The sequence below is a fragment of the Lithobates pipiens genome, unplaced genomic scaffold (genome assembly GCF_037356315.1).
Source record: "Lithobates pipiens isolate NorthernLeopardFrog02 unplaced genomic scaffold, aLitPip1_a1.2 Scaffold_13, whole genome shotgun sequence".
NCBI classification, from domain to species: domain Eukaryota; kingdom Metazoa; phylum Chordata; class Amphibia; order Anura; family Ranidae; genus Lithobates; species Lithobates pipiens.
In genome coordinates, this window is record NW_027507718.1 from 248,889,048 (window position 1) to 248,905,398 (window position 16,351).

General features: G+C 42.6%; 1 protein-coding gene across 8 annotated transcripts in view; it reads right to left on the reverse strand.

The window, feature by feature from the left end:
* FAM13A (family with sequence similarity 13 member A) overlaps window positions 1-16,351 on the reverse strand; it is a 290,352-nt gene that overhangs the window by 83,216 nt on the left and 190,785 nt on the right. For 7 of the 8 annotated variants that reach the window (XM_077476499.1, XM_077476498.1, XM_077476500.1 and 4 more), the window contains one exon: window positions 4,081-4,122. In XM_077476499.1, coding sequence (XP_077332625.1) covers window positions 4,081-4,122 — 42 coding nt within the window. Of the gene's footprint in view, window positions 1-4,080; window positions 4,123-7,970; window positions 8,089-16,351 lie in introns of those variants that run through there. The other variant, XM_077476503.1, reaches the window with a different exon arrangement.

Sequence of the window (16,351 nt, forward strand, 5' to 3'; positions counted from 1 at the left end):
TGTTCTTCAGCTCTGTGACCAGATCGCGGGACACAGGCGGCGATTGGGTCCGCGGGTCCTGCGGCCACGGTCGCGGAGCTCAGGACAGGGTCGCGAGTGTGCCACCAGCGGCGTGCGCGACCCACGACTGGTCTCTTAAAGATTAACGTACTTGTACGTGCTTGTGCCCAGCCGTGTCATTCTGCTGACGTATATCGGTGTGAGGCGGTCCTTAAGTGGTTAAAGGATATTTTATTTCATACTCTCTTTGCTCTATTACACCATAATAGCCATACTGTCAAAAAGCAAAAAAAGTATATAGGGGCTTAAATCAACTTCAGAAAATATAATTTCTGATACATCAGCTTTGGCAAACTGTGGTTACATGGTATATATTTCCTACCAAATGCCATAAAACCTTAGAAGGGCCATTTTTTTAAAAATTTTCAGTGGCTGGTTACTACAGGATAATTTTGCTATAGACACCAACCTGTTTTTTTCTAAATCTGGATAGATGTTTATGGCACATTCAGCCATATTATCAGCTGCAGCAAATTTACTCAGACCTTTATCTACAGTTCAGTTTACATTCAAGCAAAGGACAAAGCAGTAGCAAAACACAACACAAAAGAGGGGGAAAAAAACAGACTGCATTTAAAAAGGGAAACGCGGTGCATTCTCAAATCGATACACAATTCGTTTCTTGTGCAGAGTTTACCTTTGTAATTTTTATACCACTCTGTCATTTTCTAAAACCTTTACGCCTTCATTTTTTGTCATTGTAATAAAAATAGGACTGTATAGAACAGCCAGTCGTGGAAGTTCTCAAAAACAAACAAGTTCTCTCTTAAAAAATATTTTTTATTAAAAAATAAATAAATACCGGAACTATTGCTGCTAGCAGATTGTAGATGAACTATAGCAAATGCCAACCAAACAAATGTTTTCAAAATACCTGCTGCATTATGAACGTTGTGTATGTTTACGGATCACTAGAGGTTTTTTCATACCCATTTTTAAAAACGTAACCACTTCAATACAGGGCACTTACACACCTTCCTGCCCAGACTAATTTTCAGCGCTGTTGCAATTTGAATGACAATTGCGCGGTCATGCTACAGCACTGTACCCAAACTTAATTTTTATCATTTTGTTCTCACAAATAGAGCTTCCTTTGGATGGTATTTGATCAACGCTGGGGTTTTATTTTCTGATAAATACATTTTTTTTAAAAAGACCGAAAATTTTGAACATTTTTTTTGTGTGTTACAAAACTTTCGAAATGAGCAAGTTTTCTCCTTCACTGATGGGGCTGCGCTGACGGGCACTGATGAGGTGGCATTGATGGGCACTGATGTAATGTATGGTACTGATGCCTGCCAATCACTGATGCCCATTGTGGGCACTGATTGGCACCCCTGGTGGTCTAGGGTGATATACCTGTTGGTGGGCATCCCTGGTGGTCCAGTGTGGACATCCTTGGGGAGCTGCACTGATAATCGATCAGCGCAGATCGCCCAGTCAGAGGAGCAGCCGATCAGCTCTCCTCTAGTGAGGAAAAGCCGATCACTGACTCTTTCTGTTTACCTGGTGATCAGCCGTGATTGGACGCGGCTGATCACGTGGTAAAAGTCTCTATCAGAGACTTTACCTAGATCGGAGTTGTGGTGTATCAGACACACCGGAAAAATGATCGGCACGCACCAGCTTAATATCCTGAAGACCCTATATGAAGTCCGGTCAGGATATTGAAACCACTTTGCCAATGTCATATTGCTATATGGCTGGCGGCAAGTGGTTAGAGGCTTTGTCGCATAACAGCAGTAGCTTTCGTTCCACCAAATTCTGACTAGACAAAGTTCAGTCACTTCCGGGTGTCAATGCTTACTTTCATCCGCAAGGCAATCTAGAGCCCAGCTACAACCCCAAAGCGATATGAAATTCTGCTTCCTAATAATTTATACCTTGCCTATGTGTAAGCTGGTGCCATGACCACTGGGGCCCTGGTTTTGGACTTCAGGGGGGTTCTCTTCTCTTGCAGGATCCTACGGAAAGTAGCTGCACACGAGAGCCCTTGTGAGCACCGTATAGGTCAGGTTAATCGTCCAAGTTTGTGTTGCGCTTTTTAGGTATCATGAATTAGGAAGTGACACTCTGTTGAGTAGGTGAATGTCAAAGAGAAAAGACAAGGAGAGCGGCGCCTCTAGGTGCAGATGTATAACACGTTTTAATAAACACTTGATATAGGCAACTGACATTTGTGAAGTAAATTTGTTTCAGGCATGTAAAAAAATCCCAACCGGGGGAGAAGGCATCAGTTGACAGTCCAGGTCCGGCAGGAGGAGAAAGCTCTGGGCTCGCTGAGGTACCACTGTTCGTTAGAGAGGCCAGCCGTGGTGAAGATACTTCAGATTGAGGCTTGGAGTGCAGTTGGTAACAGGCACGGATGGATGATGTCACTGGAAAGGCGACACGTTTGAGCGTGCGCGCGCGCCGCAAATGACGCGGCAGCCGCGCTCCTTTTTCAAGCTGTCACTTAATTTATCCTCTGGCCCTGATTGCTATGCTTAACTAATGTTCATGCCATATTACACTATAGGATTGGTTGCTTTAGTTCTTTGCGCCTTCACTTGTATTACTGTGTTTTTTTTTGAATGCCCAAGAGAACCATATGTTCCTCCCTATAATTAGCCCCTGTCAACTTTTCCTTCATAGTTTGGAACTCAGTTTTCGAAAACCATAGGTTAATTGGTAGTGGCTCCATTCACACTTGTGGGACTAGTCATGTGACTTTGGACACCTTCTTGGGGGAAGAGCTTCAGCTGGATCCTCTGCAGTGATCCAAACTGAAGAGGATACCTGTCAAAAACAGATACACGCTCCCTTCCCCACCACCCTGCCTAAAAATGTTTTATTCTAAATGTGGATGAGCTTTCTTTATAAAATTATATATTATAAAATAGTGTTATTGTTCTCAGATGCAATGTAGTTCTCCTTTAACACAAGCATGTGTGAATGTAATTTATGTGTGATCATAAATAATGTTACTGTTTCACAACAGACATTCACTAGAGAATAGATCAGGTGTATAGTAATCACACAGTAACACATATGATGAGTCACATTCACACTTATTCCATATTAACCACTGATATACCTACCAACCGGCTCCTTGTACACATTTCTAGATACTAAAGTCAAACTGACATTTAAAACAGAAGGTGTTTAACTGCAGTACTCAAACTAGCCTAATGCTAGCCGACCACATATTAGTTTACAGGGGATTTCATCCAGGTTTTGATAGCAGGAATCAAAGGAATCTCTATGTGACTTTGATTGAAACCGTTGGTGGTAGGGCGCACTGACCCATTTGGTTGCTTTTTCAATTGAAAGTGGGAAGAAAGTGGTTGAAATTGTCCTAAAAGAACACTGTATTTAAACCTCGACAACGAACTGCTCTTATCTGCTCCCTTTTGGTCTCGGAAAGGATATCTTTGCCAAAGAATACAAAAAATTAATATATCACAGCTTACCAGTCTTTAGATGTGGTGCAATAGACACTGAAGTGCAATGCAGCTCTCGTTTTGCTAAAATTTAGTTAAAGAGGAGCTTGTGGCTCCTTCAAAATAAATAAAAATGGAGACAAGCAGAGATTCCCCTTATGGGTGGAGCTCCACTTTAATTGGAAAAGTAGAATGAAAAGACTAGTCCGCTTTTGTTCAAATATTAGTTTTCAGAGACCACAAGTAGTCACTGTATACTTAATTACATTATATTTTGTTACACATCTATCACCTAAAACATACATTTTCAGAAAAATTAACTGGCCCCTTGCCCTTAAACCTAGGGCATTCATTTAATCCCAAACCCACAATTCAAACTAACCTGAACTTCACGAAAACACTAGAGTGAAATGTATACTGGTGCAATACTATAATATCATAAATGATAAATACTGCGACTAGTGTTTAGGCACCAAGTTATAGGAACCCTAAATCTGCAAGGGTATCAAAGGATAAACCATTTTCCATTTTAACCTTTTAGCTAAATACATTAGATGTGTTTAGTGTGCAGATCTGAATCCAAAGATGGATAGCCTACCTCATGAAGAAGGGGGACATGGGACGTTCATCTTCCTGAGAGCTGCAAGAAAATAAAACAACATTAACATCCAACAGATGGAGGAGCTGGTACACCAGACATACACGCACACATACACACACCACAAACGTTTCCTTTACTTTGATGTTAACCAAAAGCAGGTGCCATCAGATCTGTATCTACTCTCACTTGGCTAGCTTGGACCATTAAAGACATACCACCTACAAAAGCTGTGCGATAAAAAAATAAAAAGAAGGGCTCCTTCCTAATGCAAAATCACTATACAGCATGTTCGCTCTTCTGAATGCCTTTAATTGGCGAGTAAAGACAGGTTCACTTTGATACCGATTTTTTTTTTTTACATTAACAAGACTGTAGTGCATCATGACTTTCCGTATACAAGTGACTACATAAAACTTATCGTCAGCCTGAAACTCCAAAATACTTTTAAAGTACAACAAAAAAAAAAGTTTTGCCTTTATAATTCAGATTTTTTTTCTCCACCTGTGTCCCATTGCTGGAATTTCCCTTTACTTCCTGTCCCATAGCCAAATCAGTAAGGGAGAGGAAATCCCTACAAATTAAAGGGAATTCCTTGGGGACCCCCAGGTCACCAGAACTAGTGTCCCCATTAGAAGGTTTTCTCTAATACTTTTCTGGGGACAACCCAAAATTTTGGCTTTTTTTTTACACTTTTGGTGATAATGGTAAACCGGATAAAGAGAGGTTACCTGACTTTTAATAAATCGGACACTAAGCCGTCTGAGTCCAGGGAAGTCGGCATCACAGCTGATGTTTCCATCAGCTGTCTGGTACATGCCACCTCCATTGCGAGGAAGGGAACCCAGCAGTGTAGCTTTACAGCTAAACGCCAGGAACCATACTGCGCATAAACGAGGCTCAGCTCCTCTCTCCTACTGGCCCGGCGCCGGGGAAGGAGGAGGGAGCCTCAGCGATGATGCAAATGCCCACGACTGAGGTTCCTGTGAAAGACAGGTATCCCCCCCCCTCCCCCCCAAATGTGGCACCTGAGGGGGGGCAAGGAGTACAACAAGCGGAAGCTCCACTTTTGGGTGGAACTCCACTTTAAAAGAGAAGTTTAAGTGATATGAGTCTTATTTTTATAAAAAACAAACATGTTATACTTACCTGCTCTGTGCAGCGGTTTTCTCTGGTCCCACTTTGGTGCTCCTGGCTCCTCCCTCCTGCTGAGTGCCCCCACAGCAAGCAGCTTGCTATGGGGACACCCGAGCTAAGCTCCATTCCGACATGGAGTTGTGAGTCTTTCCTCATTGGCTCACTGATATTGATTGACAGCAGGAGCCAATGAGGAGGAGGACACACAGCAGAGTCTCTTGTGCAACATTGCTGGATAGAGATGGGGCTCAGGTAAATATCTAGGGGAGCTGCTGTACAGAAGGCTTTTTATCTTAATGCATAGAATGCATTAAGATAAAAAAACCTTCTGTCTTCATGACCACTTAAAAAAGTTTTTTTTTTTTTTTTTTGACTCAGACTTACCTAGATGGATGAATGCTGCATCTAGGGCGGCCGCACCCCCCCCCCCCCCCCCTGCTCTAAGACTGAAAACAGAGAGCCATCTGCTCTGCCCCCTGGCACACTGGAGCAGTTGGCCCAGGCTCTAAACAGAGAGCCGAGAGGCTGAGCCAGGTGCCAGGCCAGGCTCTGGGTGGATCCTGACCATATGGTTGTGATCTTTTCCCAGCCTGGACCAGGCCTGTGGCATCAGCTAACAGCAGGCTTCAGTGGACTGGACTGGACTCCCGTGATCCACAGAAGTACAGCCAAAAAAAAGCTTTAGTTGTAGGGCCGAAACAACTAATCAATTATGAAATTATTACCAATTTCATAATCGATTAATCGGCCAGTAACAGAATGGGGTAAAAAATAAATAAATAGCCCTTTAGTACAAAAATTGTTATGTTACTAAAAGTCTTAGGCCTGGTTCCTATATGTTTTTTGGTGCTTTTTGCAGAAACACACTACAGTTCATTTAATGTTCACATCTATGCTTTTTTCAGCTGCTGAGTGTTTGGAAAGGTTTTTTGGTTCAATATACTTCAATGGAGGAGCTGCAGAAAGGCATGTAATGCGTTTTTGCAGCAATTCGTTTTTTTTTTTTTTTTTTTTTATCTGCCCAACAAATTGGGCAAAAAAAAAAAATAAAAAAACTGAAATTGCCACAAAATCATGCGCAAAAAAATGAAGAAAATAATCAATAAAAAAGCACAGCAAAAACACTGCAGAAACAGATCAAAGGCAAACTGCATAATGCCCCATACACACGATTAGAAAATCTTACGTAAAATATCACTTTCTGTTCATACAGAGCTTTGCAGAGCCGATCAGGACAGTTCATGTGATATTATTCTATCGGACATGCACGGAAATTTTTTCCGTATGATGCCAGATCGTAGGATTTACATTTAACCAGTACAGCCATCGTTCAAAAATGCAATAGAAATGCATTACAGCACATGACATCACTTCTGATTTTTTTTTCTGTCCTGTGGGAATTTTTGTGACTTTGGTAAACTCATCAGATTCGATCTGAGATTAGCATGCAATAAAAAAAACACATGATCATTCGTCCGATAATCTAATCGTGTGTATGGGGCATAAGTGTGCACCGTATCAATTTTCAGACGAGAATATTCATACAAAAAAAAAAAATCTCTGTACATTCGCTGAATGAAAGAATGTTGTTTGAAATTTTCACTTGCTTTTAATATTGTTTTAAAACTAATGTAATTTCTGACCGAAAACCACATACACTGTCTGAAAATTCCTTTGACCAAGAAAGAAGTTTTCTATTATCTAATATATTACAGTTCTGTTTGAAAACCTGCAAAACAGTCTAACTTTTTTTTTTTCCTTTTCAATAAAAAAAAAAAAAAAAAAAAAAATGTATCTTAGTCTGATGATATTTACCAGATTCAACCTCTAATTAGTATATACAGTATATCTCCTCTAATGGCATATACAGTATATCTCTTCTGTCCGTTATTCTCAGAGTGGATTAAAGATTTTACTCCCTAACCATATAGTTGGTTATTTATATTTACCACTGCATATAGAGATATTTAGGAATAATTTTTATTTTTTTTTAACTTTACATATTAACTAAATTATACACCACACTTTTATTTAAGGTTATTAACCGATTACTCAAAACATTAAAATCGGCCAACTAATAGATTATGAAAATAACCGTTAGCGGCAGCCCTATTTGCTTGTACTTCTTCTTTAATGGAGGCACAGACAGCAATAACAACTGACAAACATTCTAATCCTCCTCCACTGTATCTAAAACCAAAAAAATAAAAGTTTGCCTTTAGTTATGCTTTAAGTGTACCAAGCTAGATCCAGGACCATTCAGGAGGTTTTCCTGAGCTCAGGATGCCACCTGCTGGTGTGTGTACAAGCTGTCAAAATCCGACATGACCCATACCTACTTTACAGCCTTAGGTTATTACTGAAGCAGAAGAAAAAAATCGGTGGCCACACCATTAACGAAATATGTCGCTGAGCCCCTTTGTCCTGACATACTTATCTGCTTTTACATGCCTTTTAAATACAGATAAAACAATAAAAACAAAAATGATCTCCCATGGGGATTGTCTTCAAGTTAAATATGAATTATTTAACAAAATGTGTATTATGGATATGATAGGTTTCCACTAAAGTAATAAATAATAACCCGAGCATTAAGAACTACTCGGTCTCCCCAAGCACAAACGTCACATCAGCACTGCGATAATTCTGCATCATTGACATTTTGATGTTAATTATACAATAATAATGCATGTAAAGCATTTTTAAAGCACAAACCTACTGCCTGGGCTCCATAAGGGAGAGAGAATACTTACATATATGACTGAAGGAGAACCTTTCCATGCCAACACTTGTTGAGCGCTGGCAGTGCTGTACTAGTGCGCTGGTACAACAACGCTGCAGCTGTTCTGTTTAGCAGGCACAGCCAAGGTCATTCTCTCAGCTGTGGAAGATTACTGAAACCTCAATCAGGCTCAATGTAACAAACAATCATACAAGTGTCCGCTAACATACTGATACAGCTGGGAGGAACGCTGCTCAACGTCAAAACACCACATCATGTTTCTGATGAGCAAGCTTCTTCTACATAGTTCTGGTAATGCATTCGTTAAGGTGGATTGTGGGGGCACAATGATGCGGTTCACGAATACCAATCTATTTTAGCCAATGCTCCTTGAACCTAAAAAGGAAGGACAAGGACATCTGCCAGGGTGCATGGTTTAGTGTACACACGCCGCAAGCTTCCTGCTTGCATTCTGTATTGCTGTGTGTGTCAGGGATGGGATTACTATTTACACTATGTTCCTGTTACATCAGACGTGAGCCCGACTATAAACTCAGAGGAAGTACAACTCGTAGAATAAATCATTATACAGGATTTATAGAACACCAACAGTTTGCTCAGCACTTTACAACATGAGGACAGAGACAGTACAGTTACAATCCAATACAGGAGGAATAAGACCATGCATGTTAACAGCAAAAAGAGCTCCTTGTATACTGCCACTGCAATACGTATATACAAGTTGCGGCTTTGAAGTGGCTTACCAGGGTTAGGTTTGAAGCCCTAACCCTGCTATCTTTTTTGTTTTCTGTCGGCAATACACTATTTCTCATGAAAGCGAGCCGAGAAGTGGATTAGCCACTGGATCGCTTTTAGAAGTGTCAGGAAGTGTCGTCATCCCTCCTTCTGCCACTTGCTGGAGTTTCTCGGTCTTACCGCACTTACCGGTCAGGCCGGGAAATGATCAGACTATTCGCAAGGTTCCACTTAGAACAGGCCTCGCCATGGTCGACCAAATTAGTTGAGTGCACATGCTCCACATAATATCCAGAGGTTGTCTTTGGGAAATAGACGTATGAGTGCTGCCAGCATTGCTGCAGAGGTTGAAGGACCGGAGTGTCTGCCTGTTCGTGTTTAGACCATACGCTGCACACTGCATCAAATTGGTCTGCATGGCTGTAGTCCCAGAAGGAAGCCTCTTCTAAAGACGATGCACAAGAAAGCCAGCAAACAGTTTGCTGAAGACAAGCAGACCAAGGACATGGATTACTGGGACAATGTCATGTGGTTTGATCCGAGACCAAGATGAACTTATTTGGTTCGGATGGGTCAAATTTAGTAATCTGATGTGACCATTGACCTGCTGGCTCAGAGGCAAGGGACCAGTCATATGCACCAATTAGGAGTACCAACTATGCCCACCCTTTCTGACCCCTCCTTCATTCACAGAAAACATGTTATAGCATATGGTCTAGCTTCTATAAAAACGGAGGAAGTGGGCAGAATAGCCAAACGTGTCCATTTGATAGGTCTCAGATCTATTACCAACATTATTAATAAAAAAAATAAAGCTTCTCAGCCTACATCTTTTACACCTGCAATTTGAGATGTCCTCACCTAATAAACAGGGAGCATACAAACATGATTACATTACAAAAAAATAAAAATTGACTCCATTCTTCCAGACTCTCCTCATATCCATACATTTCAGTGCAAGAAGCCACCCCAAGTAAAAAGAGGTCAATGCAGCTGGTATTGTCTGAGCTTTATGCTGGAGGCAAAAGTACGCAACATGAACAATACATTCAACCTCCACCCTGTTCATTTCAAGTAAAGGCAGGTTACAGGGTCAGTTCAAGATGCCTGTTGTAAGAAGTAGGCCAATGTAATTTTAATGTCATAAACCATAGGATTATTACTAGTTTTTAACACAACTAGACTACAAAAGTATATATTTGTATGAAAATTATATGCCATTTAACAAAATTACCATTTAGCTACAACATTTCCACTCTGGTTTCAGGTTTTCGTAAACTAGTTTCCTTCCCAATACACTGGTGGCATCCATTTACTAAAACTGGAGTGCGCACAATCTAGTGCAGCTCTGCATAGCAACCAATCAGCCTGCAGGTTTTTTATCAAAGATTTAATCGATCAAGTTGAAGTTAGAAGCCGATTGGCTACCATGCACAAATGCAACAGATTTTGCACTCTCCAGTTTAAGTAAATCAACCCCACTAAACCTTGCTAACAGGGTAATAGAACACTGAACCATAAAAAAAATAGCCTTAAAGCGGAGGTCCGACCAAAAGTGAAACTGCCGCTCATTTGTCGCCCCCTCCCCAGTGGCACATTTAGCACCTTGGGGGGGGGGGCGCTGATAACCGCCTTTGAAAAAGGTATTCTGTCCCTACTTCCGGGAGTCCAGGCCCCAGCGAATTACACCAGCAGCTCGGTTCCCTCCTCCTCCTGCCACCAAGCCAATAGGAGAGCGGAGCAGAGCCTCACGCATGCGCAGTATTGTTTCTGGCATGAAGCCTTAAGGCTACTATGTCGGATTCCCTTACACGCAATGTCGGTGGCAGCAACCGACAGCTGATGAAAGCATCAGCTGCAATGTTGACATCGCTGAACTCCAGGACAGGTAAGTGTCCTTTATTATTAAGTCAGCAGCTGCAGTAAGTGTAGCTGCTGGCTTTTTATTTTTGCAGGGGTGGACAGACCTCCGCTATAAAATAGCCTTAAAAGCAATGCAAAAATTAGATACATCTTTTGGCAGGCCAATTAGAGGTCATCTGTTTACACCTGCAACACCGTAAAGCCAGGAAGATGAGCACATCCTGGTTCAGGGTATATCGATTCCTGGCTCACCTCTCTGCTCTCAGGCAAGGGGTGGTGATGCCGATTTAAAGTATCGCGAGAAGGCAGAAGGTGGGGAGGTAACCCCAAAACTTGCAAATCTTAAGAAACGGGTATCGCTTGCCTGTCTGTGCAAAGTAAAAGCTGTGTGTGAATCACGAGTTAGTGAACAGAGTAAGAAATTCTATGGCAAGTAAATCGTTCACAAATCTCTATTTCAGGTGTCAGCAACCTATGGCCCATGTGCTGCACCCGACCCACAGACATTTTTGGCACTCTCTTCTTCATTGGACAGCGGCCAGTATCACAGGGCTGGATGGGGGCGGGAACTGCTGGAGTTAACTTTTCACATTAAAAAGCAGGTGACTGGTTGCCGGGCAATCCAAGCAACCAATCTCCAGCCTGTTTATGTAAAAAGTTAACTTCAGCAGTTCCCGTCCCCTTCCAGCCCTGCAATACTAGCCAATCTCTGCTCTGCTGTACACCAGTTGTAAGATTGGGGTGATCAGATTTAAGCGGTAGATGCCGTTTCAATGAGTGCACCAGTCCAAAACTCATTTTTAAAAGGCCCGGTAGTCCACTTTTATTTAAAAGAATGGAAAAGTTCATAAAAGACATCAGTAACCCTCGCAGGAGGTTCCACCATTACTGTGTCTTGCTCAATCAGAATATTTCAACCTCCTGGCTTACTCTATTGCCATATGGCTGCTTCCGGCCCCCAGGTAAGGCCTTAGGTCTACTCCTTAGAGTCAAGCTCTCTTATAGCTTACTCACCATCAGCTCCTTGCTTCTCAGTCACAGACTACATCTGCGTCCTGCAGACATGCATGCCCTGGCTGTCCCCATGCAGCCTCTGACTCCTCTCAAAGGAACGGGAGTCCACCTGACTCCCGTGCACAGACCTCCTGTCTGTTGGGTGGGGCCCTGAGCCAGTCAAGTCACAACTAAATAGCCCAGCACACAGCTGTGCAATCAGTGTGCCTTTCTCTCCAAAATCTGGAGTAAACCAGCAATATTCCAGGTAGTATAGGGTCCCACTGCCACACTGTAAGGTAAGAGAGAGTTCTACCTATACAGTGTGTGTGTGTGGGGTGCAGAGGACACTATGGGAGTGATGTGAAGTGGGGCCCTATCAGGAACCCTATCACCCCTGGGGACAGGGACCAATTTTCTGTAGGGACAGGAACCCCCATCTCTAGACCATGCTGGCCGTCAGCCACCTTTGGGTGCCAGGATGGGGGAGTAAAATCAGAATCCTCAGCCAAATGCTCCCTCAAGGTGAACTGGCTTTGTATTAGGCAAGCACCTTAAAGTGAGGTACACCTGTACCATCACTTATTAGCAGGTGAATGCAGCCCTCCATGCATTTACATATATTGAATCCGGCCCTTAAGTGGAAAAAGGTTGCTGGCCCCTGCTGTAGGTTAACTGCATTTTCAACCTAAAGTAATACCGTCAGGAAAAAAAAAAAAAAAAAAAAAAAAAAAAAAAAATAAACATAAACCAAGGTATCCTTTAGAAACACTTGAAATACATACTGGTATGTATTTCCAGTACATACCAGTCTGATCTATGCTCTTTCCAGCCACTACTAGAATGTTCATCATTCAAGACATCTAGGTATGTCGGATGCCTGCATCCTTAAGCTGGGCATATACACTCATCAAAAAGCATACAGTTCAGCAGAGATTTTAACCTGTGCATGGCCATTCATGCAACACAGAAGTCAATAGTTTGATTAAAGGGGTTGTAAATGTTTGTGTTTTTTCACCTTAATGCATCAAGGTGAAAAAACACCTGGCAGTCACCGCCCCCCCCCCCCCCCCCAGCCCCCTGTTCTACTTACCTGAATCCTTTAATCTCTTTGGCGGGACACGCTGTCTTTCTCCACAGGCTCCCGGGTCTTGACTGGATAGATTGATAGCAGTGCAGCCACTAACTCTCGCTGCTGTACATCAAATACAATGACCCTGGCACCCGGGGGGTGGGGCCAAGTCCTGCTGGACTCGGGAGCGCGTCCACAAGGTAACCCCCTCGGGAAAGTGCTTCTCCTTTACAGTCACTTTAACTTCTGTCAAAGGAATATAAAGGCTGCAGACGCTGATCAATGTATTCTGACAAGGGCAGGCCCTGCTGTCACAATACATTTTCCAGGCGGGGGGAGAGTGAGATAGAATGGGAATTCCTTTATCCACCTCGGCTTAGGATGTGCGTGAATGGAGGAATCCGTTACACTAAAGCCAGTCACGGTCAGTTTGAATCTTGGCCAGTTCAACAGGTACCAGCGGAGATCCAAACCACATATGGGCAGGCTGAATGTACCGAACTTGATAGATTTATCAACTTCAGTACAAATAGCCTTTTGGATTTTACATACGATTATAGATTCTAGCAGCAATCATAGCGGGGATGGCTCCCTGCTCCCCCCACTGGGAGAAAACAATAGCTCTGCGGAAGGAATTCCTCCATCAACACCGACTATGTTAATAGTTGAAAATAGAGTTCCATCTATGGTCTGCTTAACAGTGTATGGCTAGCTTTAGGGTACATTCACACCTGAGAATGCACCTACTCTCCATTTAGATGCAAGAACCCAAACGTGGGTGGGTTTCTGTGATCAACTGCTGTAGACAGTCCCACCAAGTGAAAGGCCCTGGACAAAGACTCCCTCCATTAAGAGCATGTGATCGCTGCATAAGAGATTACATGCGAGTGGCATCTAATTGAGGGAAACCCCTGCTGGGGTGCAAATGCACCCTTAGTGTGCCCATCCAGAGCTGCAAACAAACCCAATACCGTGTTGGGTGTTGAAGACTGTAGGTACGGCAGTAGCTCTGCATGACAGGATAGATTGCCTGTAAGGAGTCTCTGCTGCTAAAAATACATACATTTTATTAAGCTGCCTTTTTTTCCTCCTCTTTACATGTTTTTTAGCAACATGGTAACTTGCCTCCCGACCATTGATTAAAATGAATGCATTAATCTGAAATTCCAAATCTGCTTCTCTATGTAAAACGCATATGCCTGAGTGGAGATTACCATGAAGTTGCTGAACAAGTTGTGTAATAACCTCAGTGAAACATCAGAAAATGCATCAGCGGCCACATAATGCATTAAGCATTTAATACGACTGATAAGATAATGTATAATACTACTTAGGTGAATGTAAATCTGTCTCTGCGCACTTCCGCTACTGTTAAAGATAGCAGATTATCTCTGGGATAATGCATATATGAATAGAGGATCTGCATGAAATAATGGAAACTAAGGTCTACAACCATGGACAGAACGTGTGCCGAATGATAATTATGTTGTGCCTTTTTTATGATGATCATTTGGCTACAAATATGACCATTATTACCAATACCTCTCTTGTATGCTGGGTAAGAATGTAGACGCTTAAATACAGGAGCAGCATACAATGGAGAGAGTGTACAATGCTGTGATAGACCAGTGGACCGGACACGTGAGAAAGCATGACTATCTGTTCACGTGTGATGAAAGTTCTCAATTCCTAGCCGTACACAGAGCAGGCACTTCTGAGGTTAGGCTAGAAAGGGACTTCAGAGAGAATACTTCATAAGATTGATGCCAATCGCACAAATATCGCCACAGGCTGTGAAACCACTTGTTATCCTAACGAGAACAGCGTTTAGGAACTCAGGAACAAACAAAAATGGTTCACAGAATATGAAATGTTGTGAATGGGCAAGGGGACTATAGGGGCAAACAAATGACAGTCTGGCTTCAATTTATGAAAGCCTACAGCAGGCCATTAGTATAATGAGAAATATATCATCAATGAAAGTGTAAGTAAAAAGAAAGCAGATACTTGAGCTTAGTACACGCTATTAGAAAAGCTGATAAAATATCCGTATTCGGAACAGCAGTTTGAGTTTCTGTTTATTAGTACACTGCTTTCGAGAGCGAATATCTATTGTCCAGACACAGAAAATTTTTCTTATTACCATAACATCCATTTTCATTTAATTAGTACAGAATTCGTCCTATAAAAAAAAAAAAAAAAAATCAAATGAGCAAGTCCCCGCATGGTCAGAAACAAGGTTTGACCATGGACTAGATAGACCATAGCCATGTATATGGGAAGTTATTCCCCGTTCAAGAATTTCCATGCCACTTTAGGTAGTCTCGTTTTCAGCATGGACAAGGATATGGAAAAAAAAATGTGAACTATCCTTTATCCAGCTTTAAAATGGCATGTGCCTCTTAAAACTTAAAGGAGTTGTAAAGTCAGAAGGATTTTTATCTTAATGCATAGAACCTTCTGTGTGTAGCAGCCTGCCCAGCACCCCATCTCTCTCCAGTGATGTCCACGAGTGTCTTTACCAATCAGGAGGAGAATCCTGGATGGCTAACTTAATTTGACAACCGCAGGAGCCAATCAGGGGAGAGAGGGGGCAGGGCTGGGTCGTGGCTCCATGTCTGAATGGACACATGGAGCTGTGACTCGGCTTGGGTGTTCCCATATAGCAAGCTGCTTGTTGTGGGGGAACTCGACAGGAAGTAGGGGCCAGCAACAGCGAAGAGGGATCCGAGAATAGCAGGATCCAGGCTGCTCTGTGCAAAATCACTGCAACAGATCGGAGGTACGCCCACCCCTGCAAAAGTTGAAAGCAGCAGCTATACATACTGCAGCTGCTGACTTTTAATAATAGGCCACTTACCTGCCCTGGAGTCCAGTGATGTTGGCACTGCAGCTGTTTCCATCAGCTGCCAGGTGTTGCCGCCGCTATTGCAGGTAAAAGGAACCCGGTGGTGAAGCATTACGGCTTCACGCTGGGTCCCTACTGCGCATGCACGAGGCACAGATGCACTCTTACTGGCCCCGAGGCGGGGGAGGGAGGAGAGAGCCAAGCTGCTGATCCAATGCGCCACGGCCAAAAGTGGGAACACGGTACCTGTCAGGTATCCGCTCCCCCTTCCCCCAAATGTGGCACCAGAGGATGGGGGGGGGGGCGACGATGGTCGGAGACAAATGAGCGGAAGTTCCACCTTTGGGTGGAACTCCGCTTTAAAATATACATATTTTAAAAAAGCTTAAAATGTTGGTCTTGGTCAAGTACATCCTGAATTTCTTGTTTTAGACTTTTTCATTTTGGTGCACCACTATTGGTTTCTATGCAGAGCTGCAACAAATGTTGCACTCTCCAGTTATGGCAACTCAACCACCTAGGGCCAGATACTTCCGTGCAGGTCTGGTTTAATAAACTCTGTTATGTTGCACTTGTTCTTGGACTAAAAGAAAAAAAACTAGCAGAAAAAGAGAAAACTGCAGAGAAAAATAAATGACAGCTTATAAACAGCCACAACACAATTGTATAACTTAGTAATGTAAGCAGAACATATTGCATAGTTCTTTTCTGGTCTGGATACCAGCTCAGAACTGTACAGGCCACATTCCCAGCAAAGAAACTTCAGGAACGCAGGTCAAACTGATGGGAGTAGCTGCTTTGCACAACACAAAGTATAAATAGGAAAAAGAAAAAAAAACAGGCACGTATGGGACCTATAAACAAAAAAAAAAAAAAAAAA